Consider the following 14,144-nt stretch of genomic DNA (forward strand, 5'->3'; position numbering starts at 1 on the left):
TCCTATGATGCTGCTTGGCCTGCTGTGTTCATCCAGCCCTGCACCTTGTTGTCCCACATGGAGTATTATGTCAGTTCCGGTCACCACGTTACAGAAATGTGGAGGCTTCAAAAATGGTGCAGAAGATTGGAATGTATTTGTTATAAGGAGAGGTTGGACAAACTTGGATTGTTTTCACTAGAGTTGAAAGCTGAGGGGCGAACTGATAGAAGTATATCAAATTATGAGGGGCACGGAGTCTTTGTCCGCCAGGGTTGAAATGTGAAACACTAAGGGGCACAGATTTAAGGAGAGAGGAGGGAAGTTTACAGAAGATGTGCAAGGAAAGTTTTTTTTCTTTTTGCAGAGAGTGGTAGGTAGCTGCAACACGCTGCCAGAAGTAGTAGTAGAAACAGATACATTGGCAAAGTTTAAGATGCATTAAGACACATAAATGAACCGGCAGAGAATAGAGGAATATGGACCGTATGGCAGGCAGGTGGGATTAGTTGAGAATGGCATGATGGTCAGCACAGACATGGTGGGCCAAATGACTTGTTCCTGTACTGTTCTAAGTTCTATGTGAACCATGTGATGAAAAGAACATTCAAGCCTCTACTATTGATCTTAAACTGTCCAGATTACAACATTCATGAAAAAGTGAAAATTATCACTACACTAAGATTCCATGTGAATTGTAAGACACCACCTGAGAGAGTACACCATCGGCTGTAAGCCTCCTCTCTGAATTAGCTATGCTACCTTTTCCTCTTATCCACCTTGAACAAGAACTAATGAGTGGGATTAAGGACTGCTCAATCTGTTGACAACCTGATTTTTTTTTTAGTGAATTATATGAAATCTGAAATACAAGTTCTGGTCTTTAGAAACAATTTAAGGCTACTTATTTACTTCTTTCTTGGCTATTAATATTAAAATGTTCCATTCATTTCCATCAGTGAACAGCATCCTGAAACTGGATTTTGTAGTAGTAATGGTGAAATTCTCTAAATTTGTTTCATTGTCCCTCTGAAACCGAAAGCAACTTTTCAGAGTCCACACACCTACCGTTAAAAAGTAGGGATCTAGAATTCGCTATCAGTGATTCAATGCTTCCCTGCAGGGAGGTGCAGCTGAAGTTCCTATATGCTACAATCAAATAAAAATCACAGAACTGTTGAAAACTTGCCCTTTTATACCATTAGTTTCATGGTGAAAATCCTTAAAAACTTGCATCTTGTTCTAGGAGGTATAAGTGAGGTGTTAACAGCGCGCTGAATTCATAATTAGTATGGAAAAGTTTCACTGGCCCTAAAACTAATTTTACACACAGTAGCTGTCAGTCTGTAACTTAATCTTTGAAGCCTGGAAAAGTTCTTCAAAGATGACAGTTGCCTTAAACACAAGTATAAAAGTGGAGTGGGTGGTTGCCATTTTAAAATGTCATCGCCAACTGGTGCAAAGAGTGGGCATGTCTTAATCCCTGCATATCTTGGCTGCAAGGTCCATATTGTCTGTTGGAGCCCTTATGCCCAGTATGAAGTTGTCAGTAAATAATACATTTGGAGAATTAAAATTTTAAGCTGACAACTAATGCATATACAATATACCATGGCTGAAAAGTAAGGTTTACACTCTGAGCAGATGCAGATGATTTTATATGCTGAGTCAATTTATGCACCATGATTTATATTAATTGTGGAGTGTCAAATCTATCCATGTAATTTAATTGATTTTTAAAATATCACTTTTTTAGAACTTCTTCTCATTAAAATTTTCAATTAAAATCAATAACTTCAGTGTATTTCACTTCCAGGTTTGTTGACTGTGAGAACACTTCAATGGAACTGGTTACTTGGCATATTTGATGACATCACTATAACTGGATCCTGGAGTAACCTTCAATCTTGCGCTTGGGAAAAGGGAAATCCACATCACACGGAGATCGCTAGCTTCCATGGGCAGCTTTCTTTGGAGGTCGGGGTGAATGCAGCCTCATTGTTGCTGGTTTTGAAATCCAGGCTATTGAGTTCAATCCATAATTTGTCTTGACATTTGTCTTCAACAAAAAGGGAGAAATCCTAAATTGCACCTGGTTAGGCAAACATGAGAAGCAGACAGAAAAGAAACAGGGCAAAATGTTGGAAAGTGAAAGGGCTGCTTAAAATCATGAATAATTATAACACAATTCTGACTGTTAAGTTAGAGATTGGCAAATTGTGAAATCCTCTAGTTTCACCTTCATTATAGGAAAAGCATGCTGCTCAAAGAACAAGTGGAGAGGCAACAGTTATGGTTTCCATTCAGTAATCTGACAGCGGGTATCATATTTCTTATTGCTTTATGAGTATTCATTCCATTATAAGCTCTCCACTTCACTTCAAACTGTATGGCAGGTGATTCAAAAATCTTCTGCCTGAATATTTATTATTGAAGTAGAATTTAATTGTGACTTCAACAGTGCCTACCAAGCAAAACTGTTTGCGAAACGATGTTAGTGCATCAGCTGAGACGTTTGCTCAAAAATGTGAACATTTAGTTGTGTCGGTGTTTATCTTAAATGACACGATGAATGTTAAATGGGAGAAAATAGCTGAGAAAATGCAGAGGGATGAAGAAGATGCACAGAAATGGGATAAGCGTTATTAATGCCTCAACACCGTAGGTTATCTGCACTAACATGTAGCAGTGTATCAGAATCGGAAAAGTAAAGTGCATGAAGAGAGATATGTTTATTGACTTGGTGAGGCTTACTAAATTCCTGTGGGTCGTCAACCGCTCTACTAAGCAGAAACAGGTAGTTCAACACTTAAATCGGAAACATGACATTTGCCACCCATCTCACCAAGTTGCAGATGAGAACAGGCAAAAGCCTCATTAGTCCACACAGATGGATTAACATCAACATCCTACTGATGTAATCAAAGTTACCAATGAGTGGAGTTTGCAAGAAACTTGGTCCTTGCACTAGCATCGAGTGTTCTGCTTTCGGTGGTCCTTAAAGCCATTGTTTCAGGTCATTTCAACAGAAGTTGAAAATCAAACTTGCGTAAAAGAATTTTTTGTGCAATCATGATGAGTTCTCTCTGGGAATCGTTCCTCTCTCTCTCTTTAAACAGCCACATCAGCTTAACCCAACTTTAGCACTGGATCTGATCTGTATTGAAGTGGTGATCTGCAGGTACCAATTGGCATTGGCCAGCAGTTTTCAGGTCCCAACTGTCACAAATTGGACACCAGCCTAAAGTAAGCAGAATTATAAGAGTACACTTTGAGATAGAAATTGGACATTATTGTGGTTATCTACAAGCATAAAACAGCCATAAAGTCTAATTTCAGGGATTAATGTCACATCCAACAGACATAGAAAGACATCATCATTTTGTCAGGTACTCCTAATAGCCATATTGTGTATCAGGGTGATTGATAGGAAAACGAGAGGCCTGACATCTCCTTTAATTTCCTCTATGGAAAACTGGTTAATCCTGGATGAAATAAGTTTCAAGTCTGTTTGGCTGCAGTTTCTTCAGTGTGGCCTACACATTCAAAGCCACCAAGAAGTACTCAGTTTCATTTTAAGATCAAAACCATTGTTGTGGAGATAGTGGTTGCTAGAGATCTTCCTCTTTATCCAATATTCTACTAATGGATCAGCAGAAAACTCCTTTAAATAAATATATTATAATAGTAATACTGTGAAGACTCTTTTCAGTTCTAAACCTTAACTATTGACTCCATCTGCCTACTGACGACAGTCCAAGAGTTAGCTTGTCTGTTTGTAAACTTGGTGAGACTATTGATCCCAAGATAAATTTCTGACCTCATACTCGTCATCATTAAGACTGCCTATTTCCACCTCTGTAACAAGCTTGACTTCACCAGTCTCAGCTTATCATGCTGTTGCCTCTAAACTTGATTATTCCAATGCACTGTGGGCTAGCCTCCCATATTCTACTTGCTGTAAACATGACGCCATCCAAAACTCTGCCGCCCATGTCTTAACTTTCAGCAAGTACCATTCCCTGTCACCCTTTGCTCACAAGACAGTAACACAAATTCTCAACTTTGTTTTTTTAAACTCCCCCAATGCCTTGCTCTTCCCTTTCTTTATCCTCCCCAACCATGGAATCCTCCAAGGTCTCTCCACTCCTCAAAGTTTGGCCTCTTGTACATTCCTGATTACAATTGCTCCACCATTGATGGGCAGCTCTGCAGTAGCTTAGGTCTTGAGCTCCAAAATTCCATCCTTTATTTCCAACACTATGTTGCTTTCCTCCTTTAAGATGCATCTTAAAACCGACCTTTTTGACTAAGTTCTTGGTCATTTCTTTTGCAGCTCCTTATATAGTTCAGTGACATAATTTTTGTTTCATAGTGCTCCCATGAAACATCAGATATTTCGTTACATTATTAAAAGTTCCTAAAAAAAAATAAGCTGCTGATTCTTTGACATCTTGATTTCTCTCATCTTCCAGGTGCCAGTGAGGGAAGTGGCTGGAGGTTCATTTTCTTGGAGCTGTGGCAAACATAGGCAGTTCCCTCATTAATATGAAATGCATATGCCTCTTAGTTGGAATGTGTACTTTGTACATGGAACTCCATTCAGACCCAAAGAGCAGTCTAAATGAAACAGAACTTCAATATTTGGTCCACTTTTAACATTGATAATTGAGGGGTTTATTTATTAGCTAATAGATCATGTCATAACGTGAAACACAAGCACCCCAGGACTTTTCCTATGAAATTCAGCTATAATTTATAATGCCAGCAGAATCAACAGAATAGGAGTACACTTCAGTAATCAGCAAAGTGAAAAACAAGACAATACCCTATCAACCTGGAAGCTTCTTCCATATCACCCCTCTGAGCACAGCTGTGCTATTGTAGTAACTGCAGTAATTATCTATTTATGACCAATTAATTTGTTTACTTAGCTCAGGTTTAAAAAAGCTTTAGTTTAATGCTACCAAGAATAAATATCCCATTAAAAAGACATATGTCTGACAGCTGTTTCAGTCCTAAACATTCCGTAGTACCATTTCAGAGGGTCACAATGTTTTTTTTAAAAAAACTAATTCTAAACAAACAGAGCAAACATTTCTGTCTCAATACTTGAAGAATTACCAGGAACAGTAGGATCTAATAATAATTTGCTCAGTGGTACTCAAGTCCATTTGCTACACACGTCCATTTGTCACAAAATTAAAAGGATTTTAGTTATTCATATGTTGCAATATTTGGTTGCACTGATATTTTGGAAACTACAGATGGAAATGACCAAATTATTTGGAGATAATCAGGGCCAGTGTGTAGCTTGTTACAGACAAGTTAAGCTGGACAAATTTGATAAAATGACTGATTGTTTAGGTAAAGGAAAGGATTTATTAAGATGATATAGATTACAAAAGCAAAATGAAACAATTATTTTACACGGTGCAACAGCTAGTTTACAGATAGAATACTGTATACTGTTGTGTCCCATTGTGTGAAGGTCATTAAATCCATATCAACTGCGAACACTAAATTCATCAGAAAAATACAAGTGATTGAATATCATTTTGGGGAGCAACTTTTGATACTGAGATTATTCCATTAAAGCAAAAGATTACAAAGGGATGCAATAATGGTTTGTTTGGAATTATGAAGGATTGTTATAGAGTATAAAACAGAAGACAGAGGTCTTGTAGTGCAGTAGTAGTGATACCACTGGATCAAAAGGAGGGTGTTAAAGTCCCACCCACCTCAGAAGTGTGTCATTAAATAATTATAAACAGAAGGCAATTTCTTTTGGTTGTCTGATATAGCTGCTGTTGTACTTGAAGTGGACAGGCATCTTTATAGTGAAGACTGTGGAGAGAACAGAGGTGTAGGATTAAGTTTGGATTGCTTCAGCAATCAGACCGAATGCTTTCTTCGATGCTGTAAACATTTAGAGATCGAGGTAACTTAATACCATGAAATACCATCAGAATTATAGAAAAGAATGCTGCATTTCAGGCTACAGATGTAATAATTTAACTGCCAGCTGAACCTTTAATGGTGTCCGTTAGTGCAAATTGAATTTAAAAATTTTAACATTACAAAATGAGACAAGATGACAATTTTTTCATCCTGTACTAATCAAGACTGGGACGCAAGAAATCACACTTAGGTGGGTATAAATCAGTGTTCCCTCTTTTTAACAATGTAAAAATGATGGACAACAAAAGCAAAAAGTACATTAATAATTGAAACAGCCACTTAGTTGGTAGCGCACTCACATCTACATCACAAGTTCCAAGGTTCAAGTCCCATTTAGGGCCAAAGCACAAAAATCAAGGCTGACATTGTAGTGTAGCCAGAGGGATTGTTACAGTACTGGAGGTGTTGTCTTTCAGAAAAGATGCTAAATTGAGGTCCTCTCTTCCTGTCTGTAAAAGATCCGATGGCACAATTTCCAAGAAAAGCAGGTGAGTTAGCCCGTGTCCTGGCCAATATTTATACCTCAACAAATATCACAAAAACCAGACTGTGTGCTCATTGTCTCACTGTTGATTGTAGAAGGTTGCAGTCACCAATTGGCTGTTTTTCCTGCGCCACAACAAGACATTTCAAAAGTACCTCATTGGTTGTAAACTGCTTTGAAATGTCCTTTTATCATGAAGGATGAAGTATCAATGAAGTCTTTCTTTCCTTTTTACTTCGAAACCAAAATAAAGTTCTAAAATGATTGTAAATAAAAGCACTTTGGGGACAATGAATAATTATAAATGAAGAAGGAACTCAGCAGATAATCACATTTGAAGAATGAAAGATCATAAAAATATTTATTGACTAGCCAAACTCAACTCCCAATCCAGCTGTTGACAGTGACAACATTTTACTTTTTACATCATTCTATCTGACAAATCTGTACACTATTAAATGATACAATCCAGAATCTTCACACCAAATCAATAGTCAGCATGGTATTTAAATTTTCTTCTGTAAACAGTAAGGTTCCAGCTTTAATCTTGGTGGTACAGCACCATGTTACATCCTGAAAAAGAAATTTATACCTTCTATCCACTTTCTGTTAGAGATCCAATCTCCTTTCCATGCCCATGTGCTACTCCTACATCATGAGCTTTGCTTTCTTCTGCAAATTCAATGTGGCACTTGATCAAATGCCATCTGGAAATCTAAGTACAGCACATCTACTGGTTTCCCTTTATCCACGGGACATATTATTTCCTGAAAGAACACCAATAGATCGGTTTCCTTTTCGCAAAACCACATTGACTCTTTCCAATTACATTGAACCTATCTTGAACCCTGCTATATGGCTTCTACTGTTTTCCATTTAACAGATGTTAAAGCTACCCACCTTTTGTTTCCTGCTTTCTGCCTCCTTTTTTTTAAATCAAGCAGTTACATTCACCATCTACTAATCTAAAGGGGCAGCCCTGAATCAAGGGAGTTTTGGGAAATTAAAACCAATGATAAATATGTCATTTGCTACTTTTAGGGCCCTGGGATGAATTCCATCAGAGCCTGGTCCACTTGAGTGAAGAAAATGTGCTGAAATTATATGGCAAACTTCCATGGAAATGGAGGTACTTTTTACAAGGACAATTCCAGATTGTTAAAGAGTACTGCCTCATTCATACTTCATAGGTTTGCGCCTGGGTAATGTCATTGTCTTTTTAAAGCAAGCATTATCATTGTTCCTAAAATTATCAGACAAGTCTGGTTATTAAATGTCAAGGTTGTGCATAGATACAAGAGGCATTCTGCCGACAATGCCAACTGTTGCACTTCGAGGAAACCAGTAGCACATTCCTTCTCCTAGTTGTAAAGTAAAAAAACAGTGATTAGATGAGACAGTCATCCACATCACAAAGTTATAAGTGGTGACACAGTCAGTATTTCTAGTTTGCGTTACTTACAAAGCTTTGAGGCACAGGTTTTAAAAGTACTTCATTGGTTGTAAAGTGCTTTGAAATGTCCTATCATCACAAAGGATGACGTATCAATGAAGTCTTTCTTTCCTTTTTACTTTGAAACCAAAATAAAGTTCTAAAATGATTGTAAATAAAAGCACTTTGGGGACAACAAATAATTACAAATGAAGGAGGAACTCAGCAGATATACACATTTGAAGAATGAAAGAAAGATCATAAAAACATTTATTAACTAGCCAATCCAGCTGTTGACAGTGACAACATTTTAATTTTTACATCATTCTATCTGACAAATTTGTACACTATTAAATGGTACAATGTATTCCCAATTTTGCAATATTTTCACCCTGTTGTTCCCAGACTAAAGAATCAGTTCCAATTTAAAATGCCCATAACACTACAACCATCTTCAAAATGTACTTCATATATTCTCTCAAGACTAGAAATGTAGACTATTCTACAGTGAGATGGCATAAGATCACAAGATGTAAGAGCAGAAGTAGGTTATTCAGCCCAGAAGGCCGCTCTGCCATTCAAAGATTCCGATAATCCTCAACTCCACTTTCATGCCTTTTCCCTGTGACTCTTGAATCTTTTATTGTTTAAACATCTGTCTATCACAGCCTTGAAAATTCTCTAAAGTCCTCTGCATTAAAGATATCCACAGATTCACAACCCTCTGAGAAGTTCCTCCTCATTTGTGTCTTAAACGGGTGAACCGTTATTCTGAAATTATGCCCTTGGTCCCAAGACAAGTGGAAACAACCTTTCAACATCTATCTTGTCTAATTCCTGAAGAATCTTGGATATTTCAAAAAGGTCATCTGTCATTCTTCTAAACTCCAATGAGTACAGGTTCAACCTATTCAACCTCTCCTCATAAGGTCGTTCCTCCAAATCTGGAATCGACCTGAAGCTTCGCCAGACTGCTTTCAATGACAGTATATGTTTGGTTGGATAAGGGAACCAAAACCAGAGTATTCTGAGCTTTTAAACTGGAGGTACTGTACCTTGCTTGAGAGCACAATCCTGTTCTTGCCCAATCCTGATTTTCTTCCTAATCTCAATTGTGCAGCTCTGCTTTCCTCTTTCTCTCCTAATTCCTTCTCTACTGCACACAGCCACTTTCAGACTCCCCGAGTGTGTACTGAAAGGACTGCATGCAGAACAGTGGCTATGCATTTAAATTCTCCACATTCTGAGGAATTAGAGTGACTGACAGGGAATCGTGGCTCCCATACCCATTGCAGCTTTTGGGCAGGTAAAGTTTGTTGCCCTTCCTGTGAAGGTGCAGCAACCCCGCCAAAACCAGGATCTCAGCTCACTTCTAGAAACACACGATAGCATTCCACAAAGTGGCCTGTTTCTAGAGGTCACCTAATGCACCCATCAGCTCAATGTGCATGCCAATCATTTCTGACTTGTATGTCACCTCATTAAGGTCCTTCCAAGTCCTCAGTAAAAACACTTGTCTGTAACCTTAGCCTCCAGAGAGCAGACACACAGACCATCCTTTGCCCCGAGCACGGCAGCACCTTACTGGAAACTCATTATATGCAGCTCCCAGCTCTAGTCTTTATGGTAAATACAGTATTAGTATCTGAGTTGGTGGCTGCAAGTGTTCTATTAAATGATCATTCACCAATGCTATGCTGTTGTGCTTGTTCCTTTTCTTAGGCAGGCTGTAGTTCTTGGGTGTCTGTAAACAAAAAATCAGAAGGGAAGGTTGGTCTGAGGAAAACGTATGGGTTGTAAAGCAAGAAGTCCATGGTCACATTTTCAGCAGCTTGCTTATCATGCCAGATTGCAGGACGAAAGCGAACTGGGATTGAGAAGACACCGAAGCCAGGAAAGTATCATCATAATCAATGTTATCTGCAATCCTCAATGCCATGGACTCTGTTGCAGACAATCTCATGATGCAAAAGTGCCATCATCTTCACAGGGGTCAGGAGATGCAGAGATGCTTGTCCCTTACTGGTTTTGTTTCTGTCCTCTGTTGTCCTACAAGAAAGTAGGAACAATGTTGGTGATGTGTGTAGCTGGAGGTACATGGAAGCAGTGTGAAGCTGGCAGCATTGGTAGATCTATGTTGGAGTATCTTGGCGTTAGGACTGAGATCTGAGTGCCGGAGTGCTGCTGGGTGAGTGAGAGGGATGTGATGCATTGAGCAACACAAGAGGTCTGTGGTGTGGTGGGCTGCTGACATACAAAAACCACTCAATGACCTTGACCATCACTTTTGTTCGTTAGGTTCCTTATGCCACTGTTGTCAGGTCCTTGGGTCCAAGTGGCAGGAGTGGACTTCTAAGCCCCCTGCTTGTATTTTCTTCTGAAACATCCTAATGAGCCTTTTGGCCCCCATGCTCATCACTAATATCTTCAGTGCTGCAACTGTGATCCTGCAGTCCTCCCTTTCCCTGAAGCTCCGTTTCCCTTGTTTAGGATTGCAGCAACAGCAGTTAGCTGTGACTTCCTGTAATAAGGTGCACCTTTTCTTTAAGTGGGGCAAACTCTCTTTTAGAATAGAAGGCTGGCTGCAGCAGGCACCATCAGCATAATACTGCGCAGCTTCTTGCTCGGGCAGAGACAGCCAGCAGCTCACAAGGGCAACCAGGAATACAGAAGCCTCTGAGCTCAACGCTACAAACGAGCAAATGACTTAGTAGCAGAACATCTACATGCTAACTGTACTAGAGCAAACACAATGAGCTTGAAAGTTAGAGCTAATCAATTTGCCTTGCATGGAGAATAGATTTTTTTTTAAAAAGGGGGATAAACATCTTGCAAGGCTCAATGCCTGAAAATTCCCATGACGTGCCCTCGGGTGCAAAGTTTCACGGCAGGAATGCAAATTTCTCACATCTATGCTGTATAATACCAAAGTGCAAACAGGGACATGCAGAGACATTTCTCCTTTCACAGTAAATATTAACTGTAGGTAATTCAGAACATGAGCTGGGATCTAGCAATTGATATACAATGATGCTTAAAGTATTTAAATTTTTCACTAAAATGTATACATGGAGCATATCTTGCGTTCGATGACATTATGAAAATAAGAACTTCAAACACAAATTTTTCCACTTAATTATATTATAACTAATGAAGTATTTTTCTAGTGCTTTGTTATTCATTGCTAATGAGTCATTAATTCCCCTGCTCCTCTCCAAAATATCAGTATGTAAAAGTGATGACTGGTGCAAGGTCATTTTGCTCCACCATGCAGCACTGTGTCTAATGGGACCTTGAAACAAGCACAGATCTGTGATTTGTTACTTTTTTAAATCCTCTTTTTGCTTTAGGTCCCTGTCCACTACTTCCAACAAAAGAATTTTCTACAAATAGTGCCTCAGATGGCCAGAAGGAAAAAGCCTCGGGTGACTTACTGTCCACTTTTTGTGCCTTCCCTGAGACAAATTAGCTCTTTTTCCTGGCTATTTGGAATCTCAATTACTTGAAACAGGATGGAGACAGACACGGCAGATTCAATAGTAACTTTCAAAAGTGAATTGCTTACACACTTGAATAGGAATTATTTGTGTATTTTTAAGATAAATGAGAAAAAGGAAGCAGTGGAACTAATCGAAAAGCTTTACGAAGGGTCGAAGAATCAAATTTTATAAACTTCTTTCCATCAGAATCTGGACACGAGTGTGTGATGGTGAGGTAAATTCACTGGTTGTGAAATGAACATACTTTGCTAAAACGAATGAAAGTCCTCTTTTCAGCTGAAGCTAATTTTTTTTACGTACTGATTAGAAGCAATGCTCGAGTCAGAGGATTTGCATTGCACAATAGATAAAGCTGAGCAGGAAAAGGGACAAATCAGCCACACAAATCCTGGATTTTGTTTCTTGAGTTATTTAAACCAAAGGGGCTCATTATTAACACTGGACAGCCTTAACGCACAAAAGCAAAAAAAACTTCCATATCTCGAATGTAATGATGAATGCACCAGATTTCTGTGTCCCTTCATCTAGTGGATCACCCAGGACAACAAATACAAGAAAACTGTGCAAATTGGAAAAAACACATTCCTTAACAGAAATAAAAACACAAATGTATAAATACTCAAGACGTTTCTGACATTCTGTTCGTTATTGGCCTGGAGCATTAATTGTTTCTCTCTCTCCCAGATACTGCCTACACTGCAAACTCTTTTCCACATTTTGTGCTTTAATTTCAGATTTCCAGCATTTGCTGTATTCAACAAAGCCGACGCAAAATTTCCATGTTTAAAAGAACACAAAAAAGCAATGCACCATTATGGTCAGACATTCCTACTCACCAACTTTCCTTTATTTGTAAGGTGACCAATAGCCCAATGGACAGAAACAAAATAAAAATCTGTCCCACTATCATTTTTATAGTTATGCACTGTTTGTCAAAAGAATTCTCAGGTATTGTGTTGCTTATTAAGTATCTTGAAGGAAGTAAATTACTTTCCCTCCTTCCCAGTCCACACTTTTCAAATTTTGCCTCTGTTTCTGTGTAACAGTGCCAGGAAAACATCAGCTAAGGTTCTCCCCAATGAGGGACATCCAGCAAGGCATTATAATTGAGTCAAAGGCTGTAAGCTAAGTCTGTAGAAGATTGCTGAGACAGGCTAGGGTGAAACCATGGAGGAATTTGTAAATTTGAGGTTGGTGATTCTACACTTAAAGTGCAGTGAGTCAAAGCACTCCAGTAAAGACAATATTGTCTTTTTAAGTAATTAAAAATAGAAAGTATGAAAGAACTTTCAAAGAACCGTGTCTGACAAGTGTTTCTCAATATTAACTGAACATGAGGCAACAACTGCTGCAAATAATTCTGGTTAAATACAATGACTTACAGAGGATGGTAATACCTAGTGGTCTGTAGTTATTATTAGGTGTCATATCCATTCTAGTCCTACATACGTCATCAGCTGTTTAAAAACACCCTTGGCAATTCCCACGTCAAGCAGAACACAGGAGTAACAATATGAAACTGCTGGTATCAGATTCGTCATGTGTTGTGACTCTCCCGCTTTAGTTGTGGAATACCGTACAACTAAAGATTTATCTTGATATTTTTAACTGAAACTTTTGAACTTAGCCAGAAAACTGCGATACAAATAAGTAACTCCCCCCCAAAAAAAATCACTGATCAATGATACAATCGAATTGTCCCATTTATCAAGCAATAATCGTACTCATTCCCAATCGAATTAAAAAAAATTGTAAACAAACTGATGAAAAGCTCGCTGGCGTTACTGGCATCTACTCGAATTCATATGGACTCGAATTCATATGGCTAACAATGACTTGGGTTTTTGTTTGTACACGCGGGGGAATTCGTAAATTAACTGGCTGGGTTTAGGACTTATCCGAAGCATCAGAATGACAAACGTTTAATTTTTTGTTGAACAGAATTCTGTTTTTTGAAAAGAAAAACCAATAAATCACCGACCTTTCTCTGCTGCTTCTCCCAGGCAGGGTCCAGCAGGAGGTCTCTATCCCAGTCTTCCTCCTGCATCATGTACTCTTCCATCTCGCTCTCATAGTTGTGGTTATAATGCACCGTTTCTTCTGCCTGGGTTACGCTGTGGCTTTGGACATGGCTCACTGTGGTACTTTTCATGTGGGACATCATTTTTTTTTGTCTTGAGTGGAATTCTTGCGGGACGGCACAATTCGGAGGCTTTTTGGTGTTGTTTTTAAACTCTCTCTCTCTTTATCGGCAGGTTAAGTTGCTATACACTTTACGCTGTTACTGTGAGATCCACCTGCACTCAGACTCGACTCGACTCCTCTCCTCTCCTGTCCTGTCCTGTCCTCGCCCCCGGTTGTCAGCAAGCAGCACAGCGCGTGCCCGCCGCCCCGCTCTAATAGCCGCGGTCACGTGAGCAGCGCGTGCCCGGCAGGCCGCCTGGAACGTGGCCGACCGGCGCGCGCCTGCACGCTCCTGCGCGGCAACCGAGAGGTCCAAGTGTCCGAGAACAGATACGACCCTCCCCGAGGACTGCTGGCGTGGTGTGGTAGTCTCCCTTCCTCTGGGCTAGAAGGGCCGGGTTTAAGAACAAAGAAAATTACAGCACAGGAACAGGCCCTCCGGCCCTCCAAGCCTGCGCCAATCCAGATCCTCTATCTAAACCTGTCACCTATTTTCCATGGATCTGTATCCCTCTGCTCCCTGCCCATTCATGTATCTGTCCAGATACATCTTAAATGACGCTATCGTGCCCACCTCTACCACCTCTGCTGGCAACGCGTTCCA

The 14,144-nt window shown here is 39.5% G+C and overlaps 1 protein-coding gene across 1 annotated transcript in view; it reads right to left on the bottom strand.

The window, feature by feature from the left end:
* Nucleotides 1-13,710, bottom strand: part of LOC125484078 (alpha-actinin-2-like) — a 55,247-nt gene extending 41,537 nt beyond the window's left edge. The window contains exon 1 of the mRNA XM_048601351.1: nucleotides 13,338-13,710. Coding sequence (XP_048457308.1) covers nucleotides 13,338-13,520 — 183 coding nt within the window. The 5' untranslated portion in view covers nucleotides 13,521-13,710. The remainder of the gene's footprint in view (nucleotides 1-13,337) is intronic.
* Between the last annotated feature and the right edge of the window lie 434 nt (nucleotides 13,711-14,144).

The sequence above is a fragment of the Rhincodon typus genome, chromosome 9 (assembly GCF_021869965.1).
Source record: "Rhincodon typus isolate 14 chromosome 9, sRhiTyp1.1, whole genome shotgun sequence".
Lineage (NCBI taxonomy): Eukaryota > Metazoa > Chordata > Chondrichthyes > Orectolobiformes > Rhincodontidae > Rhincodon > Rhincodon typus.